This window comes from Urocitellus parryii, chromosome 1 (genome assembly GCF_045843805.1).
Source record: "Urocitellus parryii isolate mUroPar1 chromosome 1, mUroPar1.hap1, whole genome shotgun sequence".
In the NCBI taxonomy this organism is placed as follows: domain Eukaryota; kingdom Metazoa; phylum Chordata; class Mammalia; order Rodentia; family Sciuridae; genus Urocitellus; species Urocitellus parryii.
This window is the reverse complement of record NC_135531.1, coordinates 61985429-62005757: the sequence shown is the minus strand read 5'-3', so window position 1 is coordinate 62005757 and position 20329 is coordinate 61985429. Positions and strand designations below refer to the sequence as shown.

The 20329-nt window shown below is 33.4% G+C and overlaps 1 protein-coding gene across 3 annotated transcripts in view; it reads left to right on the top strand.

Moving 5' to 3' along the window:
* Ap3b1 (adaptor related protein complex 3 subunit beta 1) overlaps positions 1–20329 on the top strand; it is a 248121-nt gene that overhangs the window by 220791 nt on the left and 7001 nt on the right. For all 3 annotated transcript variants that reach the window (XM_026393221.2, XM_026393223.2, XM_026393222.2), the window contains exons 25-26: positions 10249–10346; positions 15480–15618. In XM_026393221.2, the coding sequence (XP_026249006.2) occupies positions 10249–10346; positions 15480–15618 (237 nt within the window). The remainder of the gene's footprint in view (positions 1–10248; positions 10347–15479; positions 15619–20329) is intronic.

Genomic DNA, 20329 nt, shown 5'->3' with positions numbered 1-20329 from the left:
GAAGGAGAAAAGAGAACTAAAAAATAACAAAGAGTATTAATAGCTGATGAAAAATTGTGAAGAATTATTGACAGAAAGCAAATGGGAAAAAGACAATAATAGAAAATAAAAACCACAGGACAAAACATTCATGGGAGTAAACCACTGTAATGGTAAGAACATATATGTCAAAATATCAAGCACAAAGTGAATCAGTGTAAAAGAAAATTTAGGTGTCTTAAAGTAGTCAAGAGAAAATTAAAGACCTACTTTCAACCCTCAGTTCCCCAAAATTACCACTAGTATCAGACAATATGCACATTTAATTTTACGCCTAAAAATAGCACTGTAAAGAAAATGAACAGCTTGCTGGTGGGGAAGGATTTCTGGTGTAGATATGGAGACCTAAGAGAGCAGCAGCAAGGTTTGAGTGTGTAAAGGAGGCAGGATCCTCAGAGTTGAAATGAAATGCAGTTCTGTTGAAGCAGGTTATATTCTCAAATATTCTACCACTAAATTAAATCCAGTCTTAATGTTTGTTGGGGGGCAGGGAGAATTAATCTTTTCCTACTTGCTTCCCACCTTCATGTCCATGTAATTGATCAGTATTTCATGCACTTAAAAAACACTCTATTCACTCCCAACCCTGGGAGGAGACTAGATTCTATAGTAATAGTAGACTGATATTTGTCAATGACTTGCAGTGTGCCCGGCACTATTCTCAACACTTGTAATTATATGTCAATTTGTCTAATTTAATTCTAAAAGTGGTATTACTACACCCCCATTTTACAGATGAGTAAACTGAGGCACAAAAATATTAAGAAATTGACCTAAAATTTCATAGCTAATAGGTAGTAGAATTTCCTTGTGTGCTAAATAAGTTCTATCCTTCATTGCATATGTTATTGGACAGTTTAGTATGACCAAACCTTTGAAGGAAAGCAGCAACTTGAAAGAGAAGGTTCAAGATGAATACAAAGAGATACTGACTGTGAAGGCAGAAAATGATTTTAAAAATTGAAAAGGTTTCTCTAAAAATCATAATATGTAGTTCAAGAGAACACTAAATTCAAAAAGCAAGAACATACTTCTTTCCATGAAAAATAAACAATTAGAAAATTTTAAAAGCATTCTTGGCAATTTAAAAATATAATGTCAAAAGAAATCCAGTACATACATAATAGAGTAGATACAGCTGAATACTGATTTTGCATTCTGGAAGAGAGAGTCAAGGAAATCAACTGTAATAGAAAGCAAAAAGACAAAGAGATGGCAAATAACAAAGATTAAAAGGATCAATTCATCTGATAAGGAGAACTGGAAGGAAGAAAAAAGAAACAATTAAAAAGAAATAAATTATAGAAAAACATTTTCTCAAGCAAAAGAAACCTCAGACTTTCAGCCTAAAGGGGGCCACTCAAGGCCAAATAGGATGATTGTGAAAGACTATCAAAAAGACTCCATCCTATTGAAGTTTTTGATAAGGAGAAAACTATCCTAATGTCTTCCAGGGTATAGAATAAAGCAGCTCTCCTAAGAAGGAACAAGGAGAATGGAATAAGATTTCTCATCAGTACTCTCGTCAGTTCTGGAAGCCACAAGGAAAAGGACATGACCTTTAAAAATTTGAGGATAGCAAATAGACATTTTTCAGACAAGCAAAGATTCTGTCAGTTTACCACCTACAAACCCTTTGTGTAAAGATTGCTTAAAGAAATATTGGAAAGAAGTTTTTTTTTTTAATCTTAGAAAAAGACAATAAAAGAACGTAGTGGGTCAGGAATTCTGCCTGTAAGAATAGTTGTTGACACAATAATATGAAAAATAAATATTAATTGCAAACTGGAACCAAAATCTCAATGAGGCCAAGAGTGAGAAGGAATGATGGTTTCCCAGTGCTGGTCATGCTCAGCAAGAGGATCGGCTAATGGCAGAAATAAATTTAGATATGGTTTAAAATATTAAGTATAACCACTGAAATAATCAAAATATGATGTATGATAATTTTCAATCAACTAAATGGAGGAAGAAAAGGAATTAAAAATTGATAAGCTTAACTAAATTGGAGAGGGGGAAAGGCATGGTAAATAGAACACTAAATAAAATATCTGGCAGAGACCATTAAAAAACACACACACACACATTCAAGTTTTCTCAATTCATGTCAGTTAAATTCCACTTACATCAAACAAGTAAAAAATAGAATTCAGCAATTCTGCTTGTAAGAACCCTGCCTAAAAGAGAATAACACAGAATAGTTGAAAATAGAAAGATGAAATATATGTGTGTTTATCAAATAGATGTGCTAAAATTAGAAAAAAATGATTGAAATATTCCCTGTTCATTGCAATACACCAAGAAAATATAACAGTTATAAACCTTTAAACTACTTAGCTTCCTAACTTATAAAGCAGAATCTAATATAAATATTAAGAGAAATTGACAGAAGCATGGTCATGGTATATGTTTAACACACATATTAGAAACTGACAAATCACAGAGAAAGACTAGATTGGCCAGCACACAGACAGACAGTGGTAGATACAAAATTTTAATAATTTAGTTATCAATTTTTATCTAGGATGTTTGTGTTTACAAAGAATTACTTGTTTGCTGAGTTATGGGGAAAAAACATTTTAAAAAGCACTTATAGGTTGTACAAAATTTTACACACACACACACACACAGAGAATGAATCATTAAAGAGAAGATACAGCCTCTGGGGTTGTGGCTCAGTGGTAGGTAGAGTGCTTGCTTATCACGTGTGAGGTACTGGGTTCAATCCTCAGCACTATATAAAAATAAAGGTATTATGTCTATCTGCAATTAAAAATATATACATATATTTTTTTAAAAAGTAGACACCAAGATTTAAAAGGAGAAAGGCAGCAAAAATAAATCTTGATTACAAAATAATGCTGTGGGAACTGGGGTTGTGGCTCAGTGGTAGAGCACTTGCCTAGCATGTGTGAGGCACTGGGTTCGAGTCTCAGCACCACATATATATAAATAAAATAAAGATCTCTTGACAACTAAAAAAATTGAAAAAAAAATTTAAAATGTTATATATAATTCTATGACAAAATTACAATATTTAGATGAAACTAATGATTTCTTAGAAAACTATAAATTAGGAATAAAGCAAAGAGAATCTGTATCATTTAAACTTTTCTAGATAACAAAGGAAAAAGAAGGAAATTATCCCATGTCAATTTTGTAAGTCTGTGTTCCCAATTTTAAAACCCAAAAGAATAACACATTAATGTGCACATCTTGGGTTGGTGAACTTAAATGACGTTTGAGCCATACACGTTGAGCCATGACCACATGAACTATATGAAGCATCCTCTTTTAAGTTGCAAAAGCAGAACAGGGATATCTACTCTCAAAACTGTATTTCACATTATAATGGAAGTTCTAGTCAGTACCAAAAGACAAGTACAAGTAGTATTAATCCCACAAGGGGAGAGACAAAATTATAATATTTATTCAATGTAATTATTAACTAGTTTTAGAACTCATTTAAACTAATAAGTTTTATTTTATTTTTTTTTAATGTTTTGTAGTTGTAGATGGACAAAATGTCTTTATTTTATTTGTTTATTATTATGTGGTGCTGAGAATCGTACCCAGTGCCTCACACATGTTAGGTAAGCGCTCTGCCACTGAGGTACAGTCCCAGCCCCTAAACTAATGAGTTTTAAAAGTTGGTACAGTGGGGTGTGGTGGCACATGCCTGTAATCCCAGTGACTTGGGAGGCTGAAGCAGGAGGATCAAAGCCAGCCTCAGCAATGGTGAGGCACTAAGCAAATCAGTGAGACCCTGTCTCTAAATAAAATACAAATAGGGCTGAGGATGTGGCTCTGTGGTCTAGTGCCCCTGAGTTCAATTTCCAGTACCTTAAAAATAATAATAAAAAATTTTTTTAAAAAAGTTGATACAAAAACCTATGTGGAGGTTGGGGAGAACCCCGAAACTTCTCTAAAAGCTATAAAAGCAGATATAAATAAAATATAAAGAAATAGAAATAAGAAAATAAGAAATATACTATGGTCTTAAATGGGACAAAGTCTTCTCCCTCAAGTTAATTATTAAATTTCTTACAATTCTAATCCAAATTCCACTAGGCCTTTTCAAGAAACTTGGGCTGGGGGTCTCCTTAGTGGCAGAGTACTTGCCTAGTGTGCACTGAGTCCTGGGCTCACTCCCTAGCAGCGCAAAAAACAGCAGAGGGTGAAGGGCAGAAAGAAAGAGAGGTCTGTCGCTATAATAATTTTTAAATATTCCATAAGGCCACAAGAATATTTTCATTGATACTGTTAGTACTGGCACAGTGAAACAAAATAGAGAATTTAGAAATTTTGTTTATCATTTCAGGTCAGTGGGAAAAAATTAGATCTTAAAGTAACTGGCATGAGGGCTGTTGTTACTGGGAAAAATTGAAGGTAGCTTCCTCCTACAGATTACTGCAAAATAAGTTCCAGATGGATTTATGATTTAATCTTTAAAACTTAAAAGTGGGGACTAAGGGTATAGTTCTGTGGTAGAGCACTTGCCTGGCATGTACACCCTGAGTTCCATCCCCAGCATTTAAAAAAAAACTGTAAAGGTATTTAAATATAATATAGATAAATATTCTCATACTCTTTGGGGGGCAGAAGTCTTGGGTAAGTTATAATAACCATAAAATATAAAGAAAGATGACTCACAGATGCTACTATTAATAATTGAAGAACTAGGGGCACCATTGGTGGTAGCGTGCTTGTCCAGCATGCGCAAGGCACTTAGTTCAACCCCCGGCACTGAAGAAAACATTTAAACTTTTCTACAGAAAATAAAAGATGCCACAAATAGGAGAGTGAGAAAACACTGTATCATATTTAATGTATAAAAGTTTAATAACCAAATATAAGGGACTGTCACAGTCACTGAAAAGGAATCCAATAGAAAAGTAGAAAAAATGGTAAGAGCAAGGAACTTACAAGAAAATAAATGTAAATGACAAATAAAAAGATGTTTAGTGCCAGCATGTTTTTGCACACCTGTAATCCCAGTGGCTCAAGAGAATGTGAGTTCAAAGCCAAGCTCAGCAACTTAGTGAGACCTTGTCTCAAAATAAATTTAAAAAAAAAAAAAAAAAAAGAATTGTCTGGGGATGTGGCTCAGTGGTTAAGTGCCCCTGGGTTCAATCCCTGGTATGTCGCCCCCACCCCCCCCCAAAAAAAAAAGATGTTTAGTGTCACTGATATTCAGAAAATAAAAATTAAAACATTTCAGTCATCAGATTGGCAAAATTTCAAAATAATTTAATATCTAGTATTGACAAGGAAGATGGAGAAAAACACTCTTGTAGACACTGTGACTTAAAATTGACACCACCTTATTGGGGCAATTTGGCAGTTATCTATCAAAACACTAAATATTTATCATTTTCAATTTACCAGTTTCATTTTTAGATTATCAAGCCTAGAGACGTATTTGCCCTTGTACAGAAAAGGCTCTATTCAAGGATATTGTTTGTGATAGGGGAAAATAGCAATGATAATCAGTAGGGGAATGCTTAAACAATGATACATTCCTATTGTTATATTTTGATGCACTATACTGGATATTTTATTTCATTTAGTACTTAAAACTGACCTGTAAAGTAAGTGTCACTGTGCTCACTTCGTAGATGAGGAAACTTGAGTCTCTATTTCTCTTACCTAAAAGTTACCAGTTTGAATCCTTAGAGTCTGAAATGAGATGCTAGGCAGTCACCTATATTTCACAGATACGCAGGTATTTCACATTAAACTACTATGTCATCTGATCCTACATAGATAGGCTATTTAGAATCATCTTAATAATAGTACTTCATTGATCTGGTAACCTAATTCTAATATATTTATAACTATCATTAGTCATTTTCACCATTTCCTATCCATGTTGAGATATATATGTATAAATGGAGATATCTATTTCTTCCATTTTTAAAAGAGATATGAAAAAAGGGAAAAGAAAAGCTATAAGAAGAGAGAAAGAAACCAAAAATAAGGAAAAAAAGGAGGTGTATAGAAAACATACTAGAATACTTATATGAATGAAAATAGTTTCCCCTAATAAAGATAAAACATTCCATCTTACTTCATTATAAACCAAACCTTACGTAGAAAAGAGACTGACTTAAAAAGGATGTTATGTACTAGTTATATTAGATTTTTGCATTCCGGTATATCTGAGAAAAATCCAGTTGTAGCGTCGTAACCAAATGGGGGTTTTCAGTATCCTCCTAGAACAAGAAGTACAGAGGTCTGCAGTACAGAGCTGGTCAAGTAGCTCCACAATGTTTTCAGAGTATAAGGTCTTCTATCTTCTTTTTCATGTGCTAATTTTGTTAACATGTACTGGTCACATTCAGGATCACTTGATGGCTGCTGCACTTCCATGCCTTCCACTTTGAAGAACATCAGTGGATCCAGCAGTTTGCAGCTGAAATTTTATACTTTGCACTAAATAAGTTTATAATTTATCATTTATACTTACCCACACTCACACACATATAGTTCATGTAGATATATATACGTATCCATCTACTCCTCCACAGCCTTTGTGTGTTTCTTGTACGTGACTTAGCCTTCTACTCCATCAGGCTGGGTCTCATCCTTAAAGCATCCTACCTCTCTACTCCTCCATGGCTTCAACACTCCTCTACAGTTTATAAAGCAGTTTACTTCTCCATTCAGGACCAACTCCCTCACCTAGCTCTTGTGCTTTTCATCCTAACCTCTTCACTGCTACTAAGGACTTGCTGTGTCTGTGTTCCTTTGTTTCTTCCCTTTCACTGGTTTTCCCTCTGACTTTAAACATGCTCAGGTTTCTTTAAGCATTCTTTTACCAGTTCATCCTCAGGAGGTGTCTATTCTTTTTTTCTCACTTCTTCCACTCCCATCTGCATATCCACTTCTTCCCATCTGCATTCTTCCCCAACCTGATCTACTTTTCCTAAGGTCAGCATTTATACTTGCTTCTTTTTCTTCTTCATTTAATTTGCCTCCCTGCAATATTTGGCATACCTCTTTTTTTTTTCCCTGTTCACTTTTTCCTGGTCTCCTTTGCAGGTTGCCCTTCCACTTTTACTTAAATGCAGATCTTCCCCAGGTTGCACTTTTACCTTTTTCTCCACGTATCCTCTTTCTCTGTGGGATCTCTCTACTTGTAAGGCTTCATCTCTTCCCTATACCATTCTTACTCCTTTCAAACTTATATGTTCTGCCTGATCTCGGTCCTAATTCTTGATTTGTATTCCTAATTATCTTCTGGGTCCCTCTTTCTGGGTTACTCATTAGTACTTAGAATATAATATGGTTAATATATGTGGTTAAAATATAACATGGTTAAATTTCTCCTCTTTAACATGTTGCATCCACCCTGTTGTTCACATTAGAAGGTTAAAAGTCTCTTTTTGCCATCCATCACCTGGTCGAATATGCATAGGCTTTGAGTCAGATACATCTCGTCTCAAACCCAGGCATTGCCACTTACTCAGTGTGTGACCTTGCTTAACTTTTAGTTTCTCTTTAGTTTCATTATTAATAAATTTGGGTAAAAGAAGCTGCCTCTTTACATCATTGATAGGGTTTACACACTAAAAAGCCCTGCTTCCTCTAAGTTAGACTCCTAACCAATCTACCTGCCTTTGATTTCTCCTTTACTCCACCCTACATTTGCCACCAGTTTCTGAAACACAAATGGAATCAGTTACTTTCCAAAGATTCTACCAGTTATTCCCATTGCTTCAAGTTGCTTCAAGAAACACTGAAACACCTTTGTCTTAGTCATATGGATAAAGTATCCATGTATTTAATCATATAAATGAGTTATCTTTAGAGAATTGGACAGGATTCCAAGACTATAGCCATGAACTGGGGCATTCCTGGGAGAACTGGAATGAATGGCCAGTCATACTGTGTATGATGCTCCATACAATGTTCCACCAGTCTTCATCTGTTGACACACCAGGCTGCTACCATTGCCAGAATGACCCTGTCTCTCCTCTTGGAAATAGGCTTGTCCTCACTCCTGCAGAATGAACCAGACCCTGTTCCATGAACTGTACTCCACACGTGCTTCTCTATCTTAGCACCTGCCACTTCATCATAAACAGATTCTTTCCCTCCCAAACATTGTGAGTTTTAAGGGCCAATCTCACTTACATTTAAATCCCCATATATTCATTCACTCGGTGCATAGGATCAGATTTCTATTCATTAAATATTTGCTGAGTTAATAAATAAACAGATTTTATCGGTTTGTCTTAGACTGTCCATATATGAAAAATATAATGCCGCGTCCCCTTGCCAGCAAAGGAAACACGACACAGGATTCTTCCTTCAGCAGTTTATTCAGGCCTTTATTTTGACATGTCTTCTAGCTTCTACTTCTACTCCTACTGCTACTTCTACTGCTACTCCTACTACTACTACTCCTACTACTACTACTACTACTACTACTACTACTACTACTACTACTGCTACGTGCCCCAGCCCTAATAAAGCAGATAAAGCCCCAATGCACAACTGCCACGTGGATCTTTCTCATAGGGTGTTTTACAGCTACGTGCCAACTCTCCCAAAATAAGGAGTTGTTTATCACAGGCCACGGCGCTTATCAGCGCCATCTTGTAATGGCGGCCACAGTACACAGAAACGGCTCACTACAATATAAGGCAACTTTTAAGAATAATAGAATAAAATTAAAGTGCATTTTGTTATTTCTTCATACTAAATTATTTGTCCATAGCTCACCCTTGAGTAAAATCTCAAGTAAATTCTCAAATGTTGTGCCTTATCCATAATATGCAGCTCCCTATTCACCTTCCCACAGATAATAGGATCAATTCTAATCTGAAAGTCTGTGAGACTTCAAGGAAAACTTTTGCTTTCCAGATTAAAAAGGAATTATTTGGTTGGCTCCTTTATTTACCACTTTTTCATCATTTCCTCCTTCTATTAAAATGTAAAAGTGGTACCTGGGGAAACCACAGCCATCTGGACCCACGAGAAAAAGCAACATTCTGTGGAATGAGAAGCTAGAGAAATCTTGAGTCCCTAAATGTTTCTTTCAGCCACTTAATGAGCTATTGGCTGGAAACTCCAAGACTACTTGTATTCTAAATAATAAATACCTGTTTCTCAAAAACCTTATTTGCAGCAATAAATTCATCAACCTAACTTGAGGCTGGGGTTGTGGCTCAGTGGCAGAGCACTTGCCTAGCATGTGTGAGGTACTGGGTTCAATCCTCATCACCACATATAAATAAATAAAAAATAAAGGTACATCAACAACTAAAAAAAATTATATCACTTTTAGTAATTTTTATTGATGTAATATCTTGAGATTTAAGGAAAATAAATGTACTTAGTGTTGTTTTTCTGTCTGATACTAAAAAAACAGGTTGGCTTTCTTAAATTCTTCATATTCTGTCATTTAAAATGGTAAGCTTTATATGTTGATCAATAATGTCAATAGAAAACACTATTAGAAATAAGAAAATTTTTTAAATTAAGAAAGCCAGTTTGCAGATGAACACTTACCTAAATTCAGCATGGCCACTCTATTTTATTCTTTTTAAAAACTGATCTAATTTTTTAAAAGAGATCTTAAACTGTTGAAGACTAAGGCATTTCATCTTTTACACTCTCAAGTGTACAATGTAGTATGTATATATTTTAGTAAATATATAGTAAGTATATATATTAAATGTATAATATAGTACTTCTCTATAAGCTGCATGAAGTTTTTCTCTGCTGATAGTGGATATATATATATATATATATATATATATATATATATATATACACACATACATACATACACACACACACACACACACACACACACACACACACATACATACCCTTGCTGCTGTTTTTAAAGTTCTGCTCCAAGTTGGGGGTATCCTCAGTTGAAAAATATGTTCTTAGCATGCTCAAAGCCCTGGGTTCAGTCCCCAACACCAAAAATAAATAAATAAAAAAAGGTTCTATGTCAAGTGATATAATTTACTATAAGCATGCAGTTTGGTGTTAAAAAAAAGTTGATTAATAGATGTATTTCTCTGCAAACAATATTTTTGAGAAAAATTTCAAGGTTTTTTAGCTGTGATGTTTAAGCCAAATATACTTAAAATGCTGGCATATGCTTTAATTGCATCCTTTTGCATAATATTAATAGGTATATTTATTTATTAATCATTTAATCAGCTTTAATTGTTTTTTTCTTAGCACCAAGGATGATTGCTTCAATGTTACTATTCAGCCACCTATTGGAGAACTGCTTTTACCTGTGACCATGTCAGAAAAAGATTTTAAGAAAGAGCAAGGTAAGAGATACTACAGTTTACTAGAAATTTATGTGCCAAACAGAATGTTTGTTTTTCTGATGTCTCAAAAATTTTCATGCACACATAGCCATTGACAGATGTCAGCACACAATCTTCCTGTTTTTGTTAATGCTTTCCACTTATAAAATGACCGTAAAAGTATATGTTTGTTTATATTCCTGGAATACTTGAAAATTGATTAATATTAGTCTTTAAAATAATAAATTGATGCTTAATCAGGTTTTGAATTGTGAGAGTTGCAGTTCATCAACCAGACAGTATACTACTATATATTTTGTATTAGTGAAAATGCCAGGAACTGGGGTCTTAATAATATCTTACCACTATCAATCTTTCTGTTTTATTATTATTATTATAGAACTATCTTTCATGTCCTACTAACGTATTTTTCCTACACAGAGTTCCTTACCCTTCAAAATAAAGTCCTGATTATAGTATTAAAAGACTTCTATTTTCCTTTGACCTAATTCTATCTTAAAGAAATGTGTTGTTTAAATAAATCAGAACTAAAGCATTTTTAAATATATACCTACAAAGAAAATATGTTTGGTAGAATGCAAATATTAATAGCCTTTATGTTGCCCAAAGTCAAACATACCTTCTAATAAAAATCAGGGGCTGTTTTATATATATATATATATATATGAATATGGAAAAATAACACTGATTTTAGGTGTTTATTTAAGGATAACATTTATAAAACTGGGGCATATTTAAGTGCTGTATAATCAGCAATTTTTAAAACTTTACGTGAGTCTAGGCCATTTTCCCTATATAGGAAGACAAAAGACCCCTTCATTTTGAGATCATTAAATCAAACCATCAGGCTTCCAGAAAGTACTAAGTGCCCACAAATACCCACACCTACAGAACAGCACTTGCTTCCTGGCACTACCATATTGTAGTGCTGAAGATTTATTTTACTCCAAGCCTTTGCGATCCACAATGTCAAAAAAGACCTGTTGTGGAGGAACCCCACCAAGAAAATATCAGACAAGCCTATAAATTTATAGTAGTCTTTTTTCTTCAGACCTTATTTATAAGTGATAAAAAGAATGATTAAATCCAACTATAATTTGTTTGCTCAGAAGTTCATTGTTGCTATAGAAAGAAAATTATCTTTGTGATTTTATTTTTCCAATGACAAATTGAATTGATTCTTATATTTGCTATTCTTACCCTTGCTGGCTAAAGCCTGCCTCTCTGCTTTACATCTGCTCAGCAAACCAAGGTGAGTGGCACGCAAGCGACTGAATAAGGCTTTGGCACATTTATTGTTAAGGGGATATTCTGTTTTTGAGAAGTGCAGCTAAGTATATCTAAAACAGCAGATTATCTCATACCCTTTCACTCCCTCAGCTTTTGTTTAGAATACTTGATATTTCGATCAAATTTTTTGTGCTCTGCTGTGACTGAGGGATTTTTCGCTGACTAGCCATACAGAACCGTAAGTGCCTGAGAGGTGCACTTGGAGAATAGCTGCGGCCCTCTGTGGACTTGTTGCCAAAATTCCTTTTTCTTCTGCCATTTTACTTCTATGGTTGTTGATTATTTGTCTGAATAAATCTGGCAGCTGTTTGCTATGTTTAATAGAGCAGAAAGGCTACTCTGAATAAAGCTATTTGAAAATTTGTTTATATGAAGTATTTGTAAATCCTTGCAGGTCTCTTGGTATTTCTGTATCATTCTTTCTGTCTTCCTGAATTCATTCTTTGATGTGGGACTTGATGCTGGCAAATTTACCACAAGGTTTAGAGAGTCTTTTCAAGAGCATCTTTTTAGTCATAGATTTCAGCAGGTTTGGTAATGGAGGTCTCAATTCTCAACTTTACACATGTATTTGTTTGTTATACTATTCGAGGAAGAGGGCTTAGCTTATTTCACAGAAGATACCTAGAAATAACTCACTAATGGAAAATCCTACATCAAAATAAAAATCAGTTTCCTCACATTTTATCAGTGCAATGCTCTGGAAGGTAACAATGTGAATAAATTTAAGAAGTATGTGTTACTACATGCTAGTTTTAACCTATTTTCTGCTTTAAATAAAATGAAATTACATAATTAATATCTCATTTCACACGGCATATATTTTAAGACTCAAGAAATACATTAAATGTATTAATTAACAAGTAACTGAAAAAAATATATAAATAAGAACATGGGGAACATGGTTCTATTTTTATTCTAAAGATGTACCAGAAAGTGTGTGAAATATTAAATAAAAGTGGTTCTATCGGGTTACCACATTGGATTAATATTTTTAAAACAAAAAGTTTTATTACTAATATACAGTCTGATCCAACACTTTTTCTCAGTTGTTGAATTTAAAGTTCTGTGAATAAATATACTTGTTTATAAGAGTGTAGTCAAATGCTAAATGAAAGACTGAGTTATCCTGTACATTTATAATACTTATATTATGTACCTTCACTTGACACAATTTATGCATTGCTTTCAGTTTTGAGTGTTGCTGAGTTACTGAGCAATGTGTAAGAATCTTTCAGTACTACAAAAAACATGGGATCTCTTTTTTTACTTAAAATTTTTAATTTGGTTTCTTCAGTTTTAATTTCAGGGCATAAGCTTATTATTTATTCCAAGCTTTCTCCTCATTTTCTTCTTGTTATTTAAGTTGCAAATCTAAAATTTGGAAAGGTCCTTTCAACTTTGATTTCCTTATATTATTTGGTTTGCATTTTAGCAGTTAATTACATCTGATTAACCTAAATTAAGGGCTCACCAAAATTTAGATAAATTCGAAAGAAGCCACAAATTCTTTAGCCTGGCAATTTTAAAATATTTTCCCAGTAACTTTACCTTTATTATATGTGAGCAGGCTATCCAGTGTTTGAAAGTCTGTTTTTATAGGAGAAACTTAATGATAGATACCTTGGCATATTTTTCTTGTTAATTTGAGAATACCTGATATATTTTCATTTAGCAAAATCTCTGATTTAAGAAACCTAAAATGTTTACTTAATTTTATTGTGATTTATGCATCCATCTTATGGGTTCCTAGCTAGCAAGATGCTAATTCTTTAAATGGTCAGACATTTACTATTTTCTGGCCCTTAACTACCACAAGCAATCATATTTGATGCCCCTTAATTAGAGCACCTTTTTTTCTTTCCAGGTTCTTTTTCCACCTCAGCAATCGAGACAATACATTTGCTTACCATGCTGCTCTCCTAAGTGTTCTTTTGCATGTAAATTAATCTTGATTCAGTTTACACTGTCATGCTGAGTGGTACAAATTGCCTATAACAATAAAACAGCATGAGTTAAAAATAAAGGGGGGTGGGAAGGCAGATTGAATGTGTGCCTTACTTGATAGGATGTTACTTTGCTTTATGCCAATACATTAGCTGACGATAATGAATCTTCTGTTCTGAAAAGCATGGTTTAGTTGATTTTTTTAATTTTACTTCAATGGAGCAGTACCTTGTCTTTTATAGAACAAGTTAGACAAACCATTAATGACAAGAGTGTTAAGGTTAAATATGAAGCAATGCATTCACTTCTCTGAGTGCTATCCATCTTTCCATTTACAGGAGCTTGACAAAAGTACTGGCTTTGTACAACATTTCCTTTAATTACATGCTGCGGGAAACAGGCTTTTAACATAAACATAGTTGCATTCATTTATTCAGCAGTTGCTCTTCAATAGAGCTTAATGGAGAAGGTTTAAATCCTAAATGAGTACACACATCTCTCAGCAGTGTTATGTCAGCCACTGTGCTTTACTTAAAAGCAGTGTTTGACTGCTTGTGTAGTTTTTAAAGCTTTTGCCTAATGTTGAAGTTAAACAGCCTAAGACAGAACATAGTGTTCCCAGAGTTTGAAAGTGGTTAGTAAAAACTGCTCCCTGTTAGAAGCTAGATAGATCTATTTTGTATCTGATGGCATAAGTCTTTTTACGGGGTTTTCATACTGTTAATCAGAGGGACTTTTGAAAATTTTACATTGTATTTGCAATAAATAACTAAAATATATTGGCCTGAAGGTACAGGGTCCTTTGAAAACAAAATCAAACGTTACCATTTTCATAAATTTTGTAAATTTGTGCACGTATCAAATGTCTGAAAAGCTTATTGTTTTTAATAAATACCACCAGCTACCCATGACTTATAGCACGGATCCAAGTTGATGACATTTATTGTAATCATTTTATTGCTTTAACCTGGATGTTAATCTTCAATATTTTTTCCAAAGGTTTGATGTGGTATTGACTTTGTTCATCGAACATTTTCACAGGAAATTCTGATGTTAATGATAACTCTGTGTTAACACTATGACTTTCACTCATAATTTTGCTTAACTTAGTTTATTCTTAAATATTATTTGAAACATCTCAAAATTTTTCTATTCACATTTTCCCCCTTTGTTTGCAAGCTTTATACTTTGTAAAGTTTGGTTAGTGTTTTTGTTGGCAACTGTAGTTTCGTTCACTAGGCAAATATGGTTATTGTTCAGTTTACGTTAGAAAGCTTGTACTTTCCTAGAACCACATGATTGTTCAGTGACTTCCAGTCATTGTTGAGATAACTTTGATATGTCATATTGATGCCATTCATCAGGTAGTGCTGCTAGTTATTCTAGTATCACTTTGATTTGTTCTCAAACAGAATTTGACTGATCTTTGAATGAATAGAAAAAAATTGTAATAATAAAAAAATATGTTCTTAAGAAGCAAAAACTGAATAGTTTATGTAACCCAGGTTGTATAAATGTACTGAAATTTTATATTTGTAATTGTGTCTTATTGTCCTATAATAGTAAAAATTAGATTTGTAAAGAGTGATTTTGGGCTGCATTTTTTTACACAAACACTGGCATTTTTTAAAAAGAGCGCTTGCCTAGCATGTGCAAGGCCCTGGGTTCAATCCTCAGCACCATATAAGAGTGAATAAATAAAATAAAGGTATTGTGTCCAACTACAACTAAAAAATAAATATTTTTTTAAAAAAATGGTAATAATCATCTTGTAAATTATGTTCTCAAGTGATATTTCTTTTGTTGGGAAAAGTTTTTAACTTTTGTCTCAGAGATTACAATTGAGTGATTTTTATAAAGAAATCAGTAAAAAGGAGCCTTCTTTTTCTTTTACAGGAATGCTGACAGGAATGAATGAAACTTCTGCTGTAATTATCGCTGCACCCCAGAATTTCACTCCATCCATGGTTCTTCAGAAGGTTGTAGATGTAGCCAATGTTGGTGTAGTACCTTCTGGTCAAGATAATATCCACAGGTAGGTTCATTGACACATGACGTGTCAATAACTTGTACAAGTACATAATTTTCAATTCATTGTTTGCTTTGGAAATAATAACCCCTAAACTGGTATGTATCTTCCCACTTTTTCCAGTGGTATACTTACTTGATTGATAGGTTTTGTGAAGTTCCCTTCCTCATTTCATATCTTCCTTATTACACCAGCTTGGCTTCTTCTGAGAGGTATACATCCATACATTTTATAACAGCTTCGTAATTTGTAAAGCTGCCTTCTATGACGCGCTTGAGAGTTTATCTTATTTTTATTTTGCTGAATTCAGTGTATTTCTAGGAAGAACTATCTTATAAAGTAGTGAAATTGGACTTCTTTCATTGGAAGGGGGGCAGTGTTTGTATACTACACACAGATTTCTTTGGGAAAGCAGTTCGCTAGGGCTGCCTCCATAGCTGCTAGACACCCAGCGTAGGCCTAGGGCAGCTTCTGTTCAGACCAGGAGTTTCTTCACCACCAGGCATCTGAAGCATGAGATCCTAGCCATTTTTCCTGAAAGGTAGCAGCAATTGTGATTAATATGTTTGCACTCTTGGTATTCTTATGAATGCCACTGGCTTTAAATGGAGATGAAGATAAAATAATTATCCCTTAACTGGGTGGCTGTTAAATAGTCCTCTGTATACTTAAGAGAATCCATGCAAACTATCTCATAGCATACTTTTGCCATTAAAAATATCTGTACATTATATTTAATGCATCTTTTCTTATATAACTATCAATTATAGAAAATAAGTTTAAAATCAAAGGAAAGGTCTTTAGACCTTTAAAAATAAATTTCTTTTTATTTTTAAAGGTCTGAAGACCTTTAAAACAATTCCTCATCTGTTTCAGAAATGGATGACAGGGTAAAAAAGGGAAATTGAAATCAAATTCTGTGACATCACATCTATGTAAGAACACTGACTTGACATCAGAAGAGCTGATCTGCCATTACTTAGACCTGCCTAATGGCACTGTACTAATCAGAATAGAATGAAAACTGCATGTGTTAGTCAAGAAACAGATTTTGGGGGGATCTTTTTTCCTTTTTTTTTTTTTTTTGGAAGAGAAAGAAGAAAGTCCTTAAGTTGCTCAAGAGACTTCATGCTTCAATTTATAATAAGCCTTATATATCTCACATAGGATAATAAGAAAATGGATATAAGGCCATCCTAATGAAACCATTGTGCAAATTCAGCTCATCTGTTAATGTTCAATAGGTGAGAAAAGTGAACAGAAACCTTTTCAGTAAATATATATGTTTTGGTTCTGAGTTTTCTAGTATTTTTTTTAGTCTTAGTGCTTTTCTGGGTCATTTCTTTTTAATCAGTCCTTGGAATTGTTAGAATTACTTTTTGAAATTATTTGTATCACCTCTAACTTTGGCAAACTCATTATAAAATTTTACCTGACAAATCTATTGTTCACCTTCTGCAGTCTTGTTTTAATATGTTCTTTTGTAATGTACAAAAAAGCACACAGTAATCATTATTTATGTTCAGACTTCTAGTTTAACTTTTGTTTTGTTTTGAATGTGGATTGTTTATTTTTCTAAAAGCAGCCTTCCAAATTGGATCTTAGAAGAAAAATGTCAAAACTAATAATATGAAAGCTGTCTTCATACTGGAAGAGAGCTTAGAAGGACACCTAGCACAGTTGTGTAATTCTAAAGCAAAGTTTACCTATAACCTGTCTTAGTGGTTGGGAACTTAATGCCTGATCAAATTACTTAAATTGCAGTCAGTGCTCAATTACCCGTGCTAATGTAAAGGGGACACACAACTAAGAACCATTTATGTTTGGCATTAAAGTGCAGAGATTGTACTCAAACTTAATGTTCGTGGTCCTCATGCACATCCTCAATCTCTTGACACTTTTCTCTTCCAATTCTATTGTCAGTGGTTTGGTGTTTGACTCTGTAATGCAGAGGAGGAGCCAAGTTACTGCAGAGTCAAAGTGAATAAAATGCCTGTCTGTACTTAAGGATGTGCTGTGCAGTCTTAATTTGCTTCTCAAGTCCTCCAATACTTAATTGAAAACATTTCTTATTTACTTTTATAGGTAAAGCATAACTATAATAGTGTTTTAAATTTTAGAACACTTATAGGTAATGAAGACCTCACTATTTATATTTTTCATACAGAGGATAATATAAATTATTCTGTATGTGTAAAACTTTTGCCGTTCTTATTCATGCTTGTAGCAATTAGAACTGATAAAATAAATAATTGTCAAAATCTGAATCAATGCTTTTCTTAATTTCATTAAAAATGAAATAACAATTACTGATTACATTTTAATGACAGAAATTAACAATTTACCACTTTACTGAATTGTGTATTAATGTTTTTAACTGTAGAATTCAATATTATGTTATCCTGTGGGATCAATGAGTCTCTGTTTCTAAGCCTATTTACTACTGGTTAATAATAAAATTGAAATCCCTATGAGATTTTTTAATGACTCCCTATTCTTCTGTGATAGTTGCTTTTTTTTGAGTTTATGAGGAACAGGACCAAAAGCACTCTAATATTTTTATTAGTGGCAATTGTTTAGAACTATTTTCAAAAACATTAAGTATAGAAAACATTTTGACTTATTAATATTTTAAGAGACTAATATTTTAATATGATAAATTACTCTTGACAGGACTATATTCTGTTTAAGCTTTCAGAATCTTTTCTTTCTTAAAGGACTTTTAATAAGTATTGGTATATTCAAACCAATGAATAGAATTTCTATCACCTAGTTTTGGAATAGTTTATTCTTACTGCTCTTCAATATGAATATGTTTGAATATGTTTTGCATTAAATACCAGGTAAAGAGATACTTAATGTGGGAATTTCTGAGTAAGAGTAAAACTTCATTTATATGCAGAAGTAAGTAATAATAAAAAGTAGGATTTCAATTGAATGCTTAAAAGAAAATGTTTCCTAATACATTAACAAAAAATGGCCTCCATTAAGAAAAAGTCAATTAAAAGAACACAAGTTTTGTGAAATTCACTTCAAAAACCTGGGGCATCTCCTAAATAGATAACACTTAAAAGGTCAGTTGAGTTTCATCTGTATTAGATGATATGATATTTGTTTTGATTTTCTAAATGGGAGATAGAATCAGAAAGCCAAACAGTATTGAAAAACTAGCTTTATCTCTATGTCTGTGGTACTTTTTTGGGATTTGACAAAGCTGCTCTTTGAAAACAAAACTCTTATTGCAATCTGTAGGTGTGATCATTGTGCCCATCTGGTGTTTTCCAGATTACAGTTACCACTTCATAAGAAATTCTGTAGAAATGAGAAGTTCTCTCATCATCTAAAAGCATTTATTAAATATGTAGTTGAATATCTTCATTTCCTGTTAGATATTTGTATTAAAATATATGAGATGTACTATTTACATTGTAAAAGCCTTTGAATGTACTATGTAAGTCAATCCTGATGAACTAATCCATAAATTAATTATATACAAAAGGCAAAATGGACAGCATTACACCAGACTACGAATGGACTCCAAAGAGAAACCATCAAGATTTAATATGTTCTAAGGGAGGAGATTAGCAGGACCAGCAGTGGGATTCCTGGGTTCATCCAGGGCCAGGAAAAATTACTTGTGATCTTCTGAGAAAAATCCAGTAAGCTTTTAAGAGGAAGGTTCCATATTCAACAGTGTAGAAGCAGGGGTGCGTTTGCTTTTATTACATTGTTGTCCTGTGGTAACAGTGCTAATGAGAAATACAGTGGCCCAAAAGCAGAAAACTAAAAATCTATAGCTTTAGAATCTCTAGGGTTTTTCTCTACATTAAAAAAAAAAAAAAATCATATGGAAGTTTGTGTAAAATTCAGATTCCTGGAACCCACCCCCAAAACTGAGTTTAGCACATCTGGGACAGGGCCCTAGTATCTGCCTGTTATTGGTATTATTGGCCAGTACTCTTAAGTGCCATCCAATAAGGCACACATTCCAAAGTCCACAGGTTGAGGCTGCCCTGGATAATCAAGAAGTAATGATAGCCCCATGACACATTTTAAAATGTCTTTTCTATATTTATAAATTTATATAAACTATATTTATATATAAATATGTATTTATATATTTCCTTTTATACAGGGATACTAGCAAGATGTATGTTTGCTTATTGGTGCTGGGAATCAAACCCAGTGCCTCACACATGCCAATAAGTTCATGCTTTACCACTCATGCTTTAACACTTCAGCCTCAGGCAAAATGTCTAATTTTTTTCTTATATCTATCCCAGCATTTAAGATAGTATGTTTAGGATAGTAGTACATTACAGTGGTATGATCACAAGTTAAAGTTTGTCTTTTCAGCTGTCTCAACCATTTCACATTTTAACCCATATTCTGACATTTGTATACAATCTTATAATTGAAGAGTTGTCACACTTCATACTCATCTTGCTTTTTCATGAACATCAAATTGACCCTATAAAAGACAGAATGTGGTATTTGAGTGAATATCTTGTCTGCCATGGTTCTATTTTGTTTCTTAGCTAGAACAGCATTCATTATTAACTTAAATTTAGTACTCATATTCCTTTTCCTCCATATATCTTAACTAGTGGTTTGGCTTTTGTTTACCCTTTTACTTTTTCAATTTTCAGATTGAATGTATACAACTTGCAGGTAATAAGTTTTAGTAAAGTAAATGTTTTACTATTGTCATGTCGGT